General features: G+C 33.8%; 2 protein-coding genes across 3 annotated transcripts; one reads left to right on the top strand and one right to left on the bottom strand.

The window, feature by feature from the left end:
- Positions 1–7,038: 7,038 nt before the first annotated feature.
- LOC133794753 (transcriptional adapter ADA2b) lies at positions 7,039–12,633 on the top strand. Of its 2 annotated transcripts, none has more exons than XM_062232137.1 (13): positions 7,039–7,375; positions 7,979–8,034; positions 8,381–8,556; positions 8,975–9,040; positions 9,165–9,290; positions 9,379–9,454; positions 9,840–9,903; positions 10,009–10,067; positions 10,154–10,249; positions 11,022–11,238; positions 11,548–11,758; positions 11,844–12,083; positions 12,206–12,633. In XM_062232137.1, the coding sequence occupies exons 1-13, from the start codon at positions 7,323–7,325 to the stop codon at positions 12,395–12,397; spliced, it is 1,632 nt and encodes a 543-aa protein (XP_062088121.1). In that variant the 5' UTR covers positions 7,039–7,322; the 3' UTR covers positions 12,398–12,633. The 2 variants fall into 2 exon arrangements, with proteins under 2 accessions (XP_062088121.1, XP_062088122.1); XM_062232138.1 differs by lacking the exon at positions 7,039–7,375 and adding an exon at positions 7,459–7,736.
- A 292-nt stretch (positions 12,634–12,925) lies between these two features.
- Positions 12,926–20,476, bottom strand: LOC133794752 (uncharacterized). Its single transcript, XM_062232136.1, has 6 exons — positions 19,398–20,476; positions 15,588–15,652; positions 15,381–15,497; positions 14,244–15,062; positions 13,843–14,059; positions 12,926–13,751 (listed from the first exon to the last, which is right to left on the bottom strand). The coding sequence occupies exons 1-6, from the start codon at positions 19,687–19,689 to the stop codon at positions 13,318–13,320; spliced, it is 1,944 nt and encodes a 647-aa protein (XP_062088120.1). The 5' UTR covers positions 19,690–20,476; the 3' UTR covers positions 12,926–13,317.
- Between the last annotated feature and the right edge of the window lie 395 nt (positions 20,477–20,871).

Here is a 20,871-nt window from a genome sequence, read left to right as displayed (position 1 = left end):
GTTACACTGTGTGTTTGAAATAGTGCAAGACTTGCTAATCAAGTCATTTAGTTTGAATTGTGTGTATCTATTGACACAAGGGATTAGGTTAAACAAAATTTGATTATAAACGGTTAAACTTTATTGAAAACTGACGTTTATTGTATGGGATCCCAGATCAGGGTTTAAATAACGTAAATACAAAATTCTTAATTACAAATAGTTGACCAAGCCACCCTAATGGCAAAATATACATTTTAGGTTCCCGTTCCTGTACAATCCTTGACCGTGGCAGCCGAGCAACTGACAATGTACACCTTGCCCCCAGAGCTCTCCAACCCATGGCCAACTTGCCTTACCTGCACCATGTAGCACCCGTGAGCCGAAGCCCAGCAAGAAAACATAGTATCATAACATAACAGTTAAAGCAGCTAGCAGTTCACAGAGCATAGTTCAATAACCACAAAATACTATTCAATACCATCAAGCCATAAAATTCATTCAAAGCAACACACTGACCAAAAACCATTAATCCAGCTCCAGACACTCATTAGGTGACAGACATTAATCCACAATAAACACATGACAAGCAATAACTAGGGTTAACGCCCGCAGGCCGCACTCTCTGTTTAACTCACTGCCTTTGGCTCGCTTAGGCCAACTACAGTGACATGCCCACTGACTCCGGCCAGCTTAACCGAGCTCAGTGCATAATAAGCTGTCCTCGGATACCAGTGTCCGAGCCGCGCCCTACGCGCAAGTGTGGATTTTGGCACCCTTAGGCTGCTACCACATGTCCTCGTGGCATAATACCACCTTATGACATTCACATCATTATAGGGAACTCTTAGTCCCAACATATCCACATGGTGTATCGTAACCATATAACAACACATTCAAATATAGGGAACACTTAGTCCCATCCTATCCACATACACAGGTGCAGTTTTCTTACCTTGATTCCAAGTGTTTTAATTAGAGAGGACGACCCCCGAGCACGATCCATTCCCGAGCCCTAGCTTATCACCTAGTCACAACCAAGATAATGGATTCCATTAATACTCCAATATAGGTTTCCAGTGACAAAACTAACCCACGGGATTCCAAATTCTACCAAGCACGGTGGTGAAACCAAACCCGAGCACACTAGACCACTCCCCCATGCTTAAAACCCTCAAAATCTCAAGTGTGCAACCAAGGGTTGTGGCCCCCAAAGCCTAACCGCGACCCTTCCCCAAAACAGAGCCTACTCCCTCACTGAACCACACACGCGCCGCGGCCCTTGCCTTGGGTGCCGCGGCGCTCCCCCTTGGCTGAGCCCCCTTGGCTCCCTTGCATGCTAGGGCCGCAACGCTTTAGAACAGAGCCGCGACCCTCCCCTTCGAACCCATATTTTTCACCATTTTAAAGCTCAAAACCTTACCTTAAACCATCCCAAAACTCCCCAACTCTTAACCAATTGATTCCCAACCTTTTTAGCATAATCTAAACAACATAACTCTCAAGAAAACACAGCCTAACACACTCCAATATCTTCCTTTCAATTTCTAAAACCCAAGTGCTAAAACACACACAAACCAGCCATCAAACTCAATGAAAAACCTCTAAACCAGGAGTAGAGACTCACCTTTGCTATAGAATCACTTCACCAAGCTATAGCCAAGCTAGGTCCCCAAGTTCCCTTCTTTAATTCTGCCTTAAAACACCAAAGCTAGCTTTGTTTCAACATTTAACCAAAACCAGAATCCTAACCACAGAGAAGAGAATTAAAGGCTTACCTTATCCCTGTTTTAGTGCTTGATCAATCCCTGAGCTAGACCTTCAAATTCTCACCACCAAACTCAGAAATCCCAGCTAGTTTCCCTTGGTTTCCTTTGTGTTTCCTTGAGCGTGAGAGAGAGAGAGAGAGCCTAAGTGTTTAGTCGGTCTATTTTCCTTCTAAAGGCTTCCTTAAGTCTAACTTATCTATTAAGTCAAACCCAAGGCTCGGGGTGCCGGAACCGTCCCCGAGGCCAAAATGGTAAAATCTCCCATTATTCCCACCTAGACACCCTGACCTCAAATATATCTCCATATATTTATTTTCATAACCCGATAGTCTAATTAACTACCCGATACCTATAATATCCCTGATTTATCCAAAGTCAACTATTAAACCCCGTTGTGACTTTCCCGCTACTTGCTCCCTAGGATCGCTTTGTGTCGATAATTACAAATACACACACCTGTACACACATATATATATATATATATTTATCAATCTACCCACATAATAATGTGGTCTCAACAATTTATCACACACATTCACATTTATGCCCTAACGACCAAGATTACCATTATGCCCTTACCAGCCAAACAGGGTCCGCATACTTATTCAATACCCATTTCACGCTTTCTTACCATTAATTCTCTTAACCTCCAAATATGCCTTCCCGGCACACTAATCAATGCTCTTAAGCCTTATTAGTGATTTTGGGTCGTTACACTTGGGCTGCCATAAATAGACTTGGGCCCAATCTCTTTGTTTTGAATTTAAATCTCAACTGGGCCTAAATTCAAAACCTTTTATTTATTTATTTTTAATTAATTAATTAAATCCTTATTCAAATTAACTAATTATAATTTGAAACTTGATTTAATATTATTTATTTATATTGATACCAATTTATCAATATTAATAAATTTACCCAAAGATTCTCTTTTATTCTCTAAATCTCATATCTTTGTAAATTTTCCAAAATTGACCTAGTCAATTTTAAAAATCATAATTGATAATTAAATCAATTAATTGAGACATTCTAGATGATTTACTCAAAGGTGATGCGGGGACCATGGATCCATGAAATCAAGCTTCAACAAGTTACCGTGAATTTATTTACGAATAATTTCACTACCTTATTAATTCCTCGTGACTCCACTATAGACTCGGAATTGAACTCTTGAATTCATAGAACGTATTTTCAAAACCAAAAATACTTATCCATTGTTGTAACCATTACAATCAGTCAATTCTCTATCGATGACTTACTAACGAGCTGGGTGCAAATTACCGTTTTATCCCTCATCAGTATTTTATCCTTAACTCCCACTAAGTTTCTTATAAATGATATTTCCGTGAACTTAATCACAGAAATGAGATCTCAATCATTTAACCTTTTGAATAAAGCAATTAAGGAAATCATATTTTCACTTCTCATACAGAAGTTATAGATTTTGTATCTATGAATAATACTCCCACTCAATTACACTAATAAATCTCCAAGATGTAAGTATGAGCTAGACCGTAGGGTAAACTGGTAACGAACAAGTCAAAAGATTTAAATAATATAATTAGAAGAATATTATCACTTAGAATTAAGATCGACTTAATATATGGTCAATGTTGTGACATTGATTAGATTTGATAACAACGATATTTATTTATCAATCAATAATCAATATCGGTCCTAGTCCGATGTAACTAAATACATCCGATCTTATCTACTTGGTCGATGCCTTGGACAAGACATCACACCTTGAATGTGTAAGTAGATCATATCGTAGATTGCCTAATTAGTGAAAATCCAATGCACTGATCTAATCTTAGGACTCGTTCTTTTGAACATATAATTACAATTATAATCCACTGTGACCTAGTCACTATAATTGTAACTATCCATATGTTCGGGAGTTTATAAATGTTTGCATTATTTTAATAATCATGTAATAAAACAAGCAAGCAACACGATTTCAAACTAAATGATTTCTACTACTTGTATTGATAATATGAAATCGTGCTACATGTCCGACATGGTTTTATAAGGGCATAAAACCCAAAAGAAACTTAGCTTGAAATTTCAGACTTGTGTTATCGACCATAAACAACACGTGTTAAGTATCTTTGACTAAGTATTTTCCACCCATAATGTATTAAAACTCCATACTCAACACTAAATAAATCATATTCATCGTATTCAACATGTTTCTTCTCATTAACTTCATATTATGTACTTGACCATTGAAGCTTGAAATAGGAAGAAAACAAGTACAAATCTTCACAAACTAAAATAAAAACACTCAAATAACATATTAAATTACTCTCTAAAACTAATATAAAATCAACCCAACAATAGTTCTCTATTTTTTTGGTCTAATATTTTATCTCAATATCTTTTAAAATAAAATATGAGTTTCAAACTTAAAAAATAGATTAAAAGTAAAATTTTATTGATCAAAGTTGTAATTTTATGTTCAAAGTTTGTTCACTAATTAAAATTTTGATTTGTTCAAACAATTTCTCCAATTATTTATTTAATATAATGATGAGTTAATCCCTGCCCCTCTCACATTTACTTATACACCCAACCATTTGAGTTAGCTCTAATATTTTTAAATTAATAAAGTTATTTACATATTATAAAACAATCTCTTATCATTTTATATTTTTATCTTTTTGAAAAAACAAAACCTGCAAGATCACTAAATTTGTGTATATTATGATGATGGTGTATTTCCTAAGCTATAACGTGAGTTGTCGGGAAATATAAACGCAATGCGGGAAATGTATGCATTTTTTTTGGTGGGATGGAAATCCAAGTATTTGAAATTGAAAGGTATCTACATCTTTATCCAAAAGAAAAATAAAGGTATCGATCGACATCAACAGGGTTCTGTCAATGTTGACATAATAATTATTATTATTATGATATATAAATGAGAAGAAAAGTACTACTTAATATGATATGATAATTGATTAAATCTAATAAATAGAATGTTTGCAACTCTGCTCTGGAAGAATAAGCTAAAAAAATCCCAAGAGAGAGTGTATGTTGTAATATTAACAAATAATGATTGTTTATGATGTTAGACCAAAATATTTGTAGATTTGATATCATTTTACAAAATGAAAAGAAAAAATATTTAGATAATTTTATATTTTGTTGCTTTCATTACCATCTCTTGCATAATTTTCTTGAAAGAAATGGCAATTGAAATAGGAAATTTGGATGGTTCATTCATAATGATCAAGTAAAGTAAGCTAAGTAAATTTCCAAATAAAAAAAAACGTTATCGACCGGCATTCTCATATTATACATTGCTTTTTTTCTATTGAGCTTTCTATTTAAAAAATGACGTGTAATTAGATTTTGGACACATGATCTAATAAAAAAAAAGTCACAATGGATTGTACTTGGGATTGTTAATTGTACTTTGTTCGGATAAAAGGAATGTGACAACATAATCCCTACCTCACATTTGTTGCCTCGTAAAATAGAATAAAGATGTCCTTAGAAACTGTTTTAAAATTTTCATTACATATTTATTTATAATATAACAGCTGAAACATATACTTTTAAGTATTTCTAATTAATTTATAATTTTTTTAGTAATACATAATTTATTGTTAGAATTATATATATTTATACGAGAAGTTTACAATTAGATACACATTTTTACTTTATCAGTAGGACAAGACCGTGTTTTAGTGATGTAAATCAATTATAATTTTATTTTTATGATGATATTAGTTGTAGTTATATTATTTAATTTTTATAAATTTTCGGTAAATTCTAAATAATTTATGTTACTAAAATTAGAGTTGAAAAATTAATTTTTTTACACATATGGAAAAAAAATATATGTACAAAAAATTATTTAAACTCTGATTTTAACCTTATAAATTATCTATAGTTTCTGAAATTTTTTATAAGAAGTGTGCTATTACTATAATAAACATCAGCACTATAGTTATAATTAATTTACATGGATAAGTCCTACCAATTAAGTAAAAAGACTAATGTTATTCTAGATTCTCCTATATTTCTATATATATAATATATTTTTTAAAAAAACTAATCATTTGAAAAATAATCTAATATAAGAAGTAAATATTTTGTTTTTTTTTCTCTAAAATATTTTGCTTTAAATATCTTTTTTATTTTAAAAAAATTGAATGTAAAAACAAATATATAAAAGTAGAAAGCATAAATAAAAGACAAATTAAATAATAAGATTATAAGAAAAAACGGATAAATTAGAAGATAATGATATAAAATAGTAATATAATAAAAGAAATAAATATGTGTAAAATATATTTTTGCAAAAGTAAGGGGAGAGATAAAATAATGAGACAAATTGGGAAGAACAAAAAAAAAAATTAGGAATCTAGGAGAGATGAGTAATAAGAAAAATTTAGGATAGGAAACAAATGAGATAGAAAATCATTAGATAAAAAGTATTAAGAAAGAATGTGATGTGTAAGAAAGTGATAAGAAAATAAATTAATGTGAATAAAATTAAGATGAGAAAATTGAATAAATAAAAATAATGGGAGAAAATTTTAAAATATTTAATATTTTCTTTAATTTTGTTTTTAAATTGATTTAGGAAAACAATGTGAAATATCTTATTTTTTCCATGATAATAGTAATACTTTCTTAATAAAAAAACAGTTTTTAAGATAATTGTTAAACAAACTATAAGTTTTTATTTTTTTATTTTGTTCATATTTGGTTATTATATTTCATTGCAACAAAAACAAAATTATTGGTTGCTGAATAGAAAGTTAATGTTTACAAATATATAAAATTTTCACTATTTAAATTATTGTTTTAATTTAGGTGTATATATAGATTTTTGGTCTAAATATAATACCTTTATAATTGTTTATCTTTAATTTAGTATTTAGTAATTCATAATTATATACATATTTTTATTTTATTTAATATTCTATAAAATTCAATATAGGTAATTTTTTTTGACAAAGATAGTTAAAATTAATTTGGTCCAAGTATATATACATAGATTTTTGTTGCTTCAAAGTCCAAGCACATAAAATAATCAAACAATCTGTCATTTTATATTCAATCAAAAGCTTTCTATTACTAATAACGACCCAATCTTTCACAAATTGGAATTAAAAAAAATTATTTACTCAATGATAAACATTGTTCTTACAAAAAAAAAATTGAAACTTTCAGGCCGAAAATTCTAAATCAGCTGCAACTGGTAAAACAGAAATTTATAATCATTATTCAACTATTGTCATTTAAAAAAAAAATGATAAAGCATTGCATTAAAACCCCAGTAACTGGACCAGGAAATATCCGAATCCTCTAAAAGGAGCGAAAATCTTGAAAATAAGTCAAAATTGGAGAGAGACCCATAAAAACCCAGAACAATGACTCTTTAACCCTGGATTTGGGTTTAGTTCCTTCCTTGAATAGACAGCAAGTATTTCCCTACTTTGACAAACTCAAATTCTGGTAGAAGATACCAGTATCTTTTGTTTTTGGGTTCAACCAGGGACTCGGTTCGTTCGTGGGTACTAACTACCGAGCGAGCTCAACTTCAGAAAATCAACAATGGGTCGTTCTCGTGGAAATTTTCATTCCCCTGACGAAGACCCCACTCAAAGGTCGTTACTTTTTATTATTATCATTATTTTTTTAGCCCAAGTTTTTATTTTTATTTTTATGTTATTATTATCGTTAGTCCCATTTGAAGTTGTGGAAATTTGAGTTTTGGGTTTATTTGTTGGCTGTTTTTTTCGAACTCTTTACTTCGTGTTTCGTTGAATTATCAGTTTTGAAAAATATCGAAGAATTGAGAAGTTGCATAAAGGAGTAGAAATGTAGGATATAATGATATTTCAAGTTCAAATCTTTGGCTCTCAGGCCATGAAAGAAAAGTATTTAGTGGAGGTAACTGTGCTATGCACTCCTATTCCACATGATTTTGTTGGATTTTCCCACAAGAGTTCTGGGTTTTTTACTTGTGTAAGTGAAAATGTTTTCATTGAATTCCTTATACTGTTTGCATGTGCTAGTGTTGTTAGTTAGGGTTTAAGATGATTCTGACCACATTTATTTTTTATATTTTTCTCTTTTACTGTTATAACCTAATGTTTCCTGTCATAAAATCATCATTGTTTAGTTTGGTTGATATGGTTTGGCCAATTTGGTTTTATTATTGGCATACTTGCTTTGTTTCGTCTGAATATCCACTTTTGGTCCTCCAGATCAAGGCGAAAGAAAAATGCTTCCACTGGAGAAAATTTAGAATCTACCACATCAGGTACCTTTACACTAGCTTGTACTTTCTAGTTAATTAAGTATAGAAAGGAATAATAGCATTCTGCTATTTTGTTAATACGCTGGGCTTTTCATTTATATTTTGAAAACCCTGTTGCTTATGCATGCCACATTCTCGGTTTCCCCATATTACAGCAAGTTATTAATGTGCTGTTGGGTTAGAAACATACAGTATGTAAAATATGCTCTGTCAATAAAATGGTTTTAGACTTGAACAGCGTCAACATCATATAGAGTATTGTTATTGGTTATCTGCATAGTTTGAAAATTTCTTCCTTCTTCTTCTCCCTTCTTACTTTTCTTACCACTTTAATTTTTTTTGGAATCAGGTCAAGGAACTAGTGAAGGGAAAGCTTTATACCATTGCAATTACTGCAACAAGGACATAACAGGAAAGATTCGAATCAAGTGTTGCACCTGTGCTGATTTTGATCTATGCATAGAGTGTTTTTCTGTTGGAGCTGAGGTGCAACCTCATAAAAGTAATCACCCTTACAGGGTTATGGTCAGTAATACCTTTCAAGTGAATCTTTTTCTTTTTGATTCCTTGCTGACTTCTACAGTTATGGTTTAGGTTATTCACAGAAGCACCAAATGTTTTTTTTTTTTGGTGGGAAAATGGTATCGTTGGCAAAAGTTTCCTGTTCAGCAATCTTTCACAGCTGGAAAATCATTTTATTTATTTTTGAAGTTGAGAGGCTTATGGTTAACTGTTCCCTTTGACTTTCTTTTAGAACATCTATTAGATATTCTACAACCTCTTGTCTGAACAAGTTCTTCTTCCATATATAGAAATAATATCCAAAACCAGCTTGTTCTTACCCCCTTCAAATCTTATTTCAAAATAGTTTGTTGTTGAGTTTTACATCAATTATGGTCTTTCTTTGATAATGGAAACTGAAGGAGCATTTATCATTCAACAGGATAATTTATCTTTCCCTCTTATCTGCCCTGACTGGAATGCAGATGATGAGATACTGCTTCTAGAGGTACTTTTATTTATTTTGTTTCCTTGTGGCTAGTATCTGAAAAAAAAGGGTGGTATGAATGGAGTGTACAATGGAGTATTGTGTCCTTAATCCATTTTGAATTAAGTTGATTTCCATGTACTAGGGAATTGAAATGTATGGCTTGGGAAACTGGACTGAAATTGCTGAGCATGTGGGGACAAAGAGTAAAGAGCAATGTATCAATCACTATACAGATGTATACATGAACTCTCCACTATTTCCTCTTCCGGTATGATACGTCTTTTTAGATTATGAATGCTTTCCTTAATAACAACTTTTGATGGAAGTAATTGAGTTTCTGACTGTATTTATCCAAGGACATGTCTCATGTTGTTGGAAAAAATAGAAAGGAACTTCTTGCCATGGCTAAGGGGCACAGTGAAGAGAAAAAAGGTGAGAAATTTCTCTTCTTCTACTTTTTTATTTTTCTTGTTTCCTCTTTCATTATGAATTTTACCATTAAAAGAATTTTATTAATATGATAGATCTGATAGTGATTTAAGGTCATAATCAGCGGCTTTACTTATTTAACTCGTTATATTAATAAGCAATGAAAGGTGCATGGATTTTCTGCTTATTTAGTCAGTGAGAGTTTCTCTCTACAATTTATATGTTATATCTAGTAAGAAAAACAAGATGCTGGAGTTGGAATGACTTAGAAGTCAAAATAACTGGCAGTTTATTCACGACTATGGTTTGTTTTAATTTAATTTCCTTGGACATTATTTATGGCTTTATCTGTGTTCTATTCTTTTTTTTTTCTTTTTCCAAATCACAGGATTGCCCATGATTGCGGAGCTTAATATAAAAGAAGAATCTCCATTTTCTCCATCAAGGATCAAGTAACACAATCGCTCTCCCTTATGACAATATTATATACGATACTTAAAGTCACCAGACTGGAAGTTAATGATTTATCATTTTGAATTTCCATTTTTTTTAATCAGATTGGAAGATTCACTCAAAGCTGGCTCCTCTAGCCGTTTACTATCTAGCTTAAATACTGGTTAGGCAAATTCTTTATTGACTAATATTTTAGTTTATCCATGAGTTTGATATATAGACTCAAAGTTAATTATGCTTGAAATGCAGATTCTGGGCCTCGTACTAGTGGTGCAAGTGTAGCTGCTGCTAACAAAAAGCCTAATGTAACCCATGTTAAAGATGGTCCTGTTGTAAAAGTTGAAGGTTTAATGCTTCTTATCTTGTTTACAAATGTTTGCTTACATTAGTTCTTTACATCTTTATCACTCTCTCTGCACAAACATAAATATGCAAAACGTACACCCCCATGCACACAGAAAAGCTCTGCTATCTTTTATATTTGTTAGTATATAATTAAATAGATGTAATCAGATTACTTGTTCATGTTTTTCCCAATTTTATTGGACACCCATACTAAAATAAATAGGCATGAACTTATTGCTGATGCTCCCCATGAATGGAGAGAATTGAAATGACTTCCCCCTCCCCTGTTTTTTTTATCCCTATTCCCTCTAAGACTTCAAAATTAAATGGATGATAGAAAATCTGATAATCTTAAACACAAGTATTGAGTTCATGTTTTGAATTTTGATGATTGTTGTAACTTGTAAGCATGTTTTCAGATTTAGCTAGGGATTGGAGTACTTTTTGTAGTACATATCCGTATCTTTTCTTTTTTGTAGGTGGGGTTTACACCTTTCCTTGTATGTTCTTTCTTCATTAATACAAGGTTCTCGTTACTTGAGAAAAAAAAAGGTTGGTAACACAACATTTTAAGATCGTTACCTCAAGTTGGTTACAGTAGATTGTAAGTTGTTACATGCAGCTCTAGGTTAGATAATTTTCAACTTGACTTGGAAAGTAACGGTAACAGTTGGAAGAAAACAGGACACAGGCTTCTGGAGTCTAACCATATAGCCAATGACTTTGGACAAATATAAAATCCATATTTATAGTGTTTTTATGCTACTGGCAGATCCTCAGTCAGACAGGAGTTTTAAAGGGAAGAGACCAGTTTCAGGGAACGAGGGTTCTTTGGTCGAAATGAGCGGTTATAACTCTAAAAGACTGGAATTTGATCCTGAATATGATAATGATGCTGAGCAGTTATTGGCTGACATGGAATTCAAGGATGCTGACACTGAGGAAGAGCGTGAAATTAAATTGAGAGTGCTGCGTATCTACTCAAAGAGGTAGGTTGCAAAATGATTCTCATTTTCTCTGAAACTTGTAGATTGTCAATCAGATGTGTGTTCTAGCTCTAGCTACAATATTACAAATTGTCTTTTTATCTTGGGCATGAGAAAAGTTAACAAAGTTAGCTGGAGGGGACTTTATGCTTAGCATGAAAACATATTAAAGTTGTCGATGACGAATTTTTTGCATGATATATCTTCTTTTAGCTTTTCATAAATACATATGATACAAAAAATCCTGGCTTGTCTCTTTGTTTTGGTTTTAGAAAAAATTCTGTTTTTCTTATAAAAAGAATTTATTGGCAGGCTAGATGAGAGGAAGCATCGGAAGGATTTCATATTAGAAAGAAATCTGTTGTATCCTAACCATTTTGAGAATGACTTGTCGCCTGAAGAGAAGGCAATATGTCGACGATATGATGTGTTCATGCGTTTTCATTCCAAGGAAGAGCATGAAGAATTGCTGCAGACTGTCATTTCAGAGAATAGAACTCTAAAAAGAATTCAAGAACTTAAGGTAGGTCACTATTTATTAATTTTTTTCTTTTTTTGCTTTGTGTTGTGTTATGTCGTGTCTTAATGTTGCTTGTACATGTATGCAGGAGGCGCGCGCAGCTGGTTGTCGAACATCAGTTGAGGCAGATAGATATCTTGAACAGAAGAGGAAAAGGGAAGTTGAGGAAAATGCGGGTGGTAGAACAAAGGAAAGTGCTCATGTTGGTCCTAGCAGTCAAGGAGGTGGTTTCATGATCTCTGACACAAATTCGAGACAGGTGGCTCCAAACTCTATTGGAGACATGGATGTCATGGGTTTTAATGGTGCAGATCTGCTATCTGAAGCTGTAAGTACTCCCACCACACGCATGTATATATTGAATTTGTTCCAATAATAAAAAAATCAATTTTGAGTTGGAGTTAGATATTCAAGTATTGACAAATGTATTTGATGTGTTGGCCATGGCAGGAGAAACGGCTATGCAGTGAGACAAGATTAACTCCACCTATTTATCTTAAGATGCTAGAGGTTATGTCAGTTGAGATCTTCAGCGGCAACGTCACTAAAAAATCGGATGCCCATCAGCTGTTCAAGATTGACCCTAGTAGAATCGACAAGGTATACGACATGCTCGTCAAGAAGGGAATTGCTCAACCTTGAATTTAATATATATATTTTTTTCTCTTGTATATTTTTTTATTATATTTAACATTTTGCTGGAGCAAAAGGAAAAGGCCTGCAAAATGTGTAGAAGAAACATGAGGGATTCAATCCGATTAGTAAAGGAACTCCATTAACCAACAGAGCCATCTCTCTCTCCCCCACCTAAATATGTTAATGTATATATATTGTCAGGTGTGGTAATACTATTTATGACATTTGGATTTGGAGGAGCACGAATCGATTTTGAGTACTAGTACATATGCCTATAGAAATTGATCTAGAAATGAAATGACCAAACACGGGGCATATTGATGCTTTTATTATTGAAATTTAAATAAGCTTCTATTAAATGCTTAAAAAAACATTCGCCTTTATGAGCAGAAGATTTTAATTGCAACTAGTACGCAATACATTCATTCTACTCGACTGATTGTGTACACCCGGCTTGGATAATAATGGTGCATAAACCAGGAAGCGATCTCTTAATCTTGCAACGTATAAAGAAAGTAAACAGTTATCTTGAGCTAACATATGAAACACTTTAGTTTTATTCTCCCAAACAAAACTCCTAAGCTTTACAATTAAACTCAAAAAAGCCGTCTAAGAATAGAACTACTAGTCGGGAAAGAAAATACTATAAACATATTCTCACTCTACTCAAATAGCAATGAGCTAATACTATTACAGTCCAGCCTGACATTAACTATGACTACACCTTTCTTTTTATCCCGAAACACTTGAATATACCACATATATATTCCTGTACACCACCCAATTCTCTTAATGTTAGAAAAATTTGAGCATTATCTTGCATTTTTCCTTGCTCCCACATTTCAGTCTATCTACAAAAACAATGAACCCTACCTTTCAGAGTCAATATTTGGAGATCTTCAGCCAGCACCAACATGGAATACCATTTACATAGTTTCTGCTACGGCTGCTTCACTCTTCTCATACTTAGGATGACAAAGATCTTTCTCCAAGCCTGATTCATTCCCAAAATCAGCATTGTTGTTAGCACTAAAATTGTTAGTCTCAACCTTATCAATTCCCGATGGACAACTTATTGAATTGGAATAGGCTAAACTTTTTTGAATCTCAACAGACTCGGTTAAGTCATGTAATCCTTTTCCATCTGGACCATCAAAAGCTTCATGCTTAGGAGTGCAATCAAGTTCAGACCCAAGTAGCTCCGCTGTAACCTTTGAGACCTTTGTAATACTGGGACTGATATTTTCAGGTATACACAAGAGTATGTCAGGCCTTGCCTTTATAATAACCCAACTGCTCCCATCCCAATCTTTGGAAGCCCGGATCTTCTTTTTCTGGATAGTCAAAAACCTCCCTTCACCTAAGATCACAGAGAGACATCATTTGCCACGACCAATGATAATTAAATATGCTTTTAAATTTGCAAAAAATACTACAATATTAGGGCTTACCAGGAAGAAAAACTTGCATGGTATCAGGTCCAAAAATTTCAACTCCAGTAACAACACCCTCCCACCAACCATCACTCCAACATGCATCTACTGGTGTTCCAACTTCAAACAGAACGTCTGTTGAATTCTTGGGAGGGCATGGCCGAATTGTCAAGCGCCCTGAGCATCTCATGCCCAGTTTATCAGGAGAAGCCACTCTATATGCAGGTATCCACTCCTACAAAATTAAAACTATGTATATTAGTAACTATTTTCCCGATTAACTTTGACATATTAAAGAACGCAAATCATGCAAATGCACAGTCAAATATATCCCCATGCCAGCGACGACAATTCATTTAAACTTTCTTCCAGTTAGAAGCCAAGGGAACAAAATTTAAATCTTAGCATCTTTATCATACCTCTAATTTTCCCAAGCCATCTACATCCTTCACGTCTTCATATTGAACTTTCAGAAGTTTCTGAGATATCTGCAAGATCTTACACTGGAACCAGCAGCCTCGTAAGCCACTATCTTGACAGAGCACCTCTATTCTCTCATCAACTGAAAAAGATGTACGAAGCTGAAGCTCAAATCCAACAGTTTTAGGGCCGATTGGTTTCCTCAACATAAATTTCAACTTCGGGTATATTGGTTCACAGTTTGTTGTCTGATTCCTAGGACCAGAACTTTTAAAACCAAGAGTACCATTTTCCAGTCCTTGCTCTTGTTTGTAATTTCTACACCTCTTAGAACCAACCCTTACATGATCATCATGGACAAATTCATCATGATCTCCCCCACACAACTTAGAGCACTTCATTTTCTTCTTGGGGACAGTATTGATATTTAGGGAGGAAAGAATTGCTTGATTAGAGTACCCGTGTAATTTAGCAAGGGCAAAGGGTCTAAGCATTTGGTTTTTTAACTGTCTAAAGCACATTCGAAGTCCAGAAAATGAATCCTCTGCGACAATAGTTACACACTTCTCATAGTGCTTAGGTGTCAAAACAGTTGCAGGACCATCAACACACTCTGCATTGATCACTTGGACATGAGGTGTGATGAAAACTTCTCTAGGATGTGGATTTAGGTGGGGAATCAAATCCATGACTTCCTGATAATGATGAAACCAGCGTACCTTTACCTTTTTCTGCCCTTTCCTATCTTCATACATATCTTCCAAGTAACCAAGGTAGTGAGGGTTGTCTAAAGCCATTATAAATACAAAGGAATGGACCTGATAATCAAAAGAACCAAAATATATCAATTGAAGTCCTGATAAATTGAATGCATAAAAATCAAACAATGAGTACAGAGTACAGAGAAGTCCACCATTATAGGTAGAAATAATAATCTTGATAAATAGAATGCAAAAGAAACAAAGCAACGTACAGAGCAGAGAGATGTCCACCAATATATGTAGAAATAATAATCTTCATAAATAATATACAAAAGAAACACAGTAATGCACAGGCCAAAAAGAAGACCACCGCTACATCTAGAAACAATAGAATAATGAAGGGAGCTTGGTAATGGAAATGAGGTTGTAACTTACTGCTACTGTATTTCCATTCCTGTAAAAAGCTGGGTAGTGCTTGAGCTGTTTGGCACATATCCAAGCATTACCTGACCATTTAATTTCTGAATATTGAACTTTCAATTTTCTCAAAACCTGGACAATGAAGAGATTTCTTTATCTTTTATCGTATTTAAAAGAAAAAAAAGACAGACTAGATAATAAGAAACAAAAATATAGAAATACCATCTGATCAGGCAAGATAGATCTACGAGCCAATGAGGCCAGTGTTGAGTCATTGGTAGGTGAATCTAACATCAGAACAATACACCCATTAGAAATCCGTTTCAAAGCCAACTATATAAATGAATGGGTAGCAGCAGAATGAACTCAAGCAGATACACAACAAAATCAGTTGTTTGAAAAACTTTGAAAGTGCCAAAATAAATAAATAAGATACTAAGACAAGAAGCGTACAATCAATTATACATCTTACTTAGACGAAGCACAAATGCTAAATGAATGTTAATAGGTCATGCTTAAAAGTTAAATAACCTAATCTTTAGCAAAATATGTCAATTTAAACTCACAGTTCTCAGCAAAAGAAAAATCAAGAATCTCACTTATGCTGTTTACACTTGGCAAGCTTGCTTAGTGTAACAGATCCAATACTGAAAGCCAGAGGTACTTAAAACATGAACTTTTGAGGTCTCTGAGATCCAAGCAATTAAACCATGCTCTTATATTGGTTTTTACACCAATCAGCATACAGGGTGTACTTACATCATAATGATGTTTCTTATTGACCTATGAACTAACCCATGTGTGGTATAGTTCCTATAAATGATTAGCAACAGAAAGTCAGTTAGTTTCCAGTTAGTTTCCTGTTTTAACTAACTGATCCATCTCAGCTGAAAAATCTTTCAAGGCCACTCGTATTCAGCTGCCTATATATACTGCTTCATTCTCCTCATTTGTTACACAGAAAAAGAGAAAGAAAGAGAGAGAGTTTTGGTACAGAGTAAAGAGTGAGATTGGGGTTCTTGGGTTTTGTAATGAGCTGCATATGTTGATGAATATGCAAGCTCGGGTCTGAGTGTTCTTGAGAGAAAGACAAGCATTTTGAGAGGATCCAAGAGAGTTGAATCTACTTGACTGTATTGTACCAAGGAATTGTTCTTATCAATAAAGAGGAAGTTGGTGGTGTTCCAAAACTGGATTAGAGCCATAGATCACATCGATCTATTGGTCTTGAACCAGTATAATCATTGGTGTTATTTACTGTTTTCTGCATTGTTAAGTTCTTAATTTTCTAATCTTGCATTTGATTGTGCTCTTGCTTATTAGCTTGTTGTGTTTTAGTTGTTAATTTGGTTCTGTTTAGTACAAAATTCCCACACCATGCCAATTGAAAATATAGATGTACTATATTTTGAACTAGCTAACAGCAGCCTGAAAATTCTCAATATGAAAACAACTTTTCAAATATGTAAGTAGACTGTAATGCCCAGCAAATGTCCAGGTTTATCATGTCAAAGTAATGCACGAATAATTGAATCAACTTTTAAAAATCAAATCTTAACAAAACAATGAAATACTGAAATTAAACAAAAACTTCACTACAAAAAAAATTAACAAAAACTTACTCTGTTATGATCAGCCTAAAAGAATAGTATAATATTCAAGCAATTGTACACACTGGATAAATTCATAGTAAACCAACAATTTAAAATGTTATTTAAGAGCGAGAAACTATGAGATGGCAATCCTAAGATAAAACTGTTAGTTTTTGCTCCTCCAATGTGTGCGAGAGAATATCTTGTTCCTTCTAAACTAGTAAAAAAAGTTCTCACATAGGCTGGTGAATGCCTGACCCTGCCATTCCCTATTCTAGAATAGGCTGCATACCCTTACCAACCAATTATTTTATTAAATAATAACAAAAATAAAGCAGAGGACCCATATCTAATTTTTCTACCGCCATTGTGGTCTGTTGAGATGGAACTATAAAATTATTGAAGAACAATACAGGGGGAGCAATCAATATCTAGGCATCAACTAAAAACACTGATGAAGAAGAGAAATGTGGTTCGTTGATGTACCCTTTCCCTTATCAGAGCTTGAAAAACCTGTCAACTGATTCATTGCAGCTCTCTCTCTCTCTCTCTCTCTCTCTCTCTCTCTATATATATATATACATAGATTGTGGCATCTTTTAAATACTAAAAAGTAAAAGACAATGAGGCTTATGTGATAGACGGACACACCAATCGCAAGTGCTTGTAAAAACATTATCACACATCGACACATAATAGCCACTCTTCCTTAAAAGATGTTAAAGTTAAAAACATAATTGGAAAAAAATCTAAGCATTGTTTGAAAAGAAAAAAAAGTTAATTTATTGGAAATCTTCTTAATAAAGCAAAATAAAATAAGGGTACACATGGCTGCACGCCTGTACCTTCATAAAATCTTATACATTTCTATGCATGCAACAGAACAAAATATGAATTTTATGACACCAACCAGCTGTGCTTCTTTGATGGCCCTAGGTGTTGCACCATCTATAGACATATTATCTAGAATAGCAGTGCAGTGTAAAAGGGAACAAAAAAAATATGTACGCCACTTATTTTTAACAAATAAAATATCAAACATATCATGAAATTACTTAAGCATGCAATGGTTATTTGTTGTATCTTTACTAAAATCCAAGAAGAAAGGTTGGCCTATATTATTTTGTTACTTCTGATATTTAATCCCTTCAACCTCTTTATGCTTGCAAAATTGTGATGTCATGCAGCTATTACGCTTATAATCATGTCTCTATATAACCTTAAGATTGAAAGGAAAAAAAAAACAACAAATATTGGTGAGATAACAAGTTTTTTGTTTATTTTTTTGAAACTAGGCTCCGTGCCTAATCCTACGATTTGGGGGCCAAGAAAAAATGAAATACGTTTTTTGTTTGTAAGGATATATGTCCATAATCTATGAGCCAAGATAATCATATATCACTTCGTTTGGCTTCCAAACTAAATAACTGACATTTGACCACATAAAATCTCAAAATATGCCTGTTAAACCCAAGCACTAAGTAATTATTAGCATCCATTTATGTACGCATGCATGAATTTGTGTGTATGGTGATTAAGCATCCTACCTTAAATATCAAGTTTATCCTACACTTTACCTTCAAATCACTACTCCCATCATGTAAAGATAGAACAAAGTATTCAAGGTGGAAGAGAGGACTACACGTTAAGTTCTACTAAAAATTCACCTGCACAAGGGCAGATATTAAAAACAAAAGCTCCACACAAGTAAGCAGGTTGTGCACATCCCACAAGTTGAGCCGTTCAAGTTACCGGAAAGGAAGTTAATCACAACATGTGATTATATAACATACTCTCACGAGCTGACATTAACTATTCAAAAACTTTCCCAAACAATTTAGTTCAGCTAACCTCAGAACAACTACTTCAACAGATTAAATTAAAGGTATTTTTAATCAGCGTAATAGCTTTCATATATCAACTATTTGATTTAATCCTACACGTGGCAACATAATATGCACAGGCATGACCTTGCATGATATTCATATGACTACAAGCATCTACTTTCAGAAAATGCAGTGCAGAGTCTTTGACCAGCATGTTGTACTTCATATCCATTTAACTATATATTGAATCCACCTTACTCAACAATCAATATTCTACACAGGCATCTTAAATTTGCAGCATACTTACGCTTAATTAAGCTATCCAAACGGCTCAATTTCAATAGCGGATGCTAATTCCCAAAAGGAGAAATATCTTAAATGTTCAATTTTTGTACATAAGCACTCTCCATAAGAAAAGAAAAACCATGCATGCAATGCGTAGTCCTAAATTAGCACCAAATGCGTGTCCATTCTATAAAGATTTCGCTCCAAACAGAACCTTTAGCAATGTCTATCACCAATAATAATAATTATAATAAAAACAAATCTTAATAACTCAAAATCAATGAAAATGACATCTTAGAATAAGAAAAAAAAATACAATAAGTGCGTACTTGTGAACTCTGCTGGAAGCTGCCTCGAGACCAATGATGTGAGCCACTCTACAACTTCTCTTCTAGCCCGCCACTTGGTGCAGGCATTGATGGACCCTTTGGACCCATAAGCCTGCACAAACTCGTCCGCGACAACATACATCATGTGCCTAATACTCCTCTCAGTCCCTATAACAGCGAGAATCAAATCCCCGGATGCCGCCTTCATGTAATAATGAACAACACGATTGCCACGCTCATGGCATAGAATGTGTTCTTCCCACGCCACGAAACTGTGACCGTTCTCAGGCATGGTGAATGGAACGAAACCCAAATAAACTCGAGGACTTCCTTTATATCATACCAGCTGCAAATCTCCAATTCAAGCGATATACGATTTTGAGACTTTGTGCTAACTCAGTTGACAATAAAACCCTAAAAACGCTCTCATTAATGTTCAAACCCATTTAGGGAAAAACCGAAGTATTTAGTACACGTTTCACAGAATTCATGTCATCAAAACCCTACATGAGTTTAAGATGTGAAAACAAGGTAGACAAAAGCAATGGTATTTCGGGAAACCAGCCGTCAAAAAAGTGACGATTATGAAGGAAAATAAGTATAAATGCGCAAAAGTCAGACGAAAAAGAGTGGCACTAGGGTTCCCAAAAGCCCGAAACAAGGTCCACAGAAAGCGCAAAAGGAACAAACAAACGGAAAGAGGAACTACGTCTTCGACTCTTGCGTCGCTGAAAAGATTCAAAGACAGAGACAGAGGATTCGAATGGAATTAACTTTTCAAGCGATTGCCGAAAATGGAATGAGAGGTTTCTGAGTTTGCGAAAAAATCCTGAAGTGAAGAAAACTAGAAACCACGCAAAGGTTATTGACCGTCTGGAATGAGAGGTTTTGAAAACTTTTTTCTGGTTAAAGAGTTTGTGGAGAAAACAAAGCGTTTTTTTTCTGGTTAGTGAGTCGACTATGAAAATTTGCAGAAGAATTTGAGAATTACAGAGAAAATGCCATGTTGCAGAGCTTTGGGTCAAAGCAACTCCATTGATAAAAAGTCTGGTTTTGGTGAGCCGAAACGTTAGGGAGGGAAGATGGGAACGAAAGAAGAAGGGCGAAGTAGAAAATAAAGTATTTATTTGAGGGTATTAGTTTCCTCGAGGCTTTTAACTTGTATACGTGGAAGATAACTACCCCGTGATTATTGTTTATTTGGTTCAGTCAGAAAGTTATACTCTGTGTGCCACGTGGCTGCTTGAGCCATAAAAAAACTGTGCTACTGTGTCATTTTGTAGAGTTAACTTACTTGATTTATATCAGTAGATGTTCCTAATATAAAGTAGTCCATATGTAAAAAAATAGCTAAAGTCTTAATAGTTAATATAGTCTCTATTTTCCTTTAAATGTTTATGTATTATAGTTTTGTAATAAAACCAATAAATACTATACTAAATGTAGCTACTTCAATCAATATGTAAACATTTTT

The sequence above is a fragment of the Humulus lupulus genome, chromosome 8, assembly GCF_963169125.1.
Source record: "Humulus lupulus chromosome 8, drHumLupu1.1, whole genome shotgun sequence".
Lineage (NCBI taxonomy): Eukaryota > Viridiplantae > Streptophyta > Magnoliopsida > Rosales > Cannabaceae > Humulus > Humulus lupulus.
This window is presented reverse-complemented; position numbering and strand designations above follow the sequence as displayed.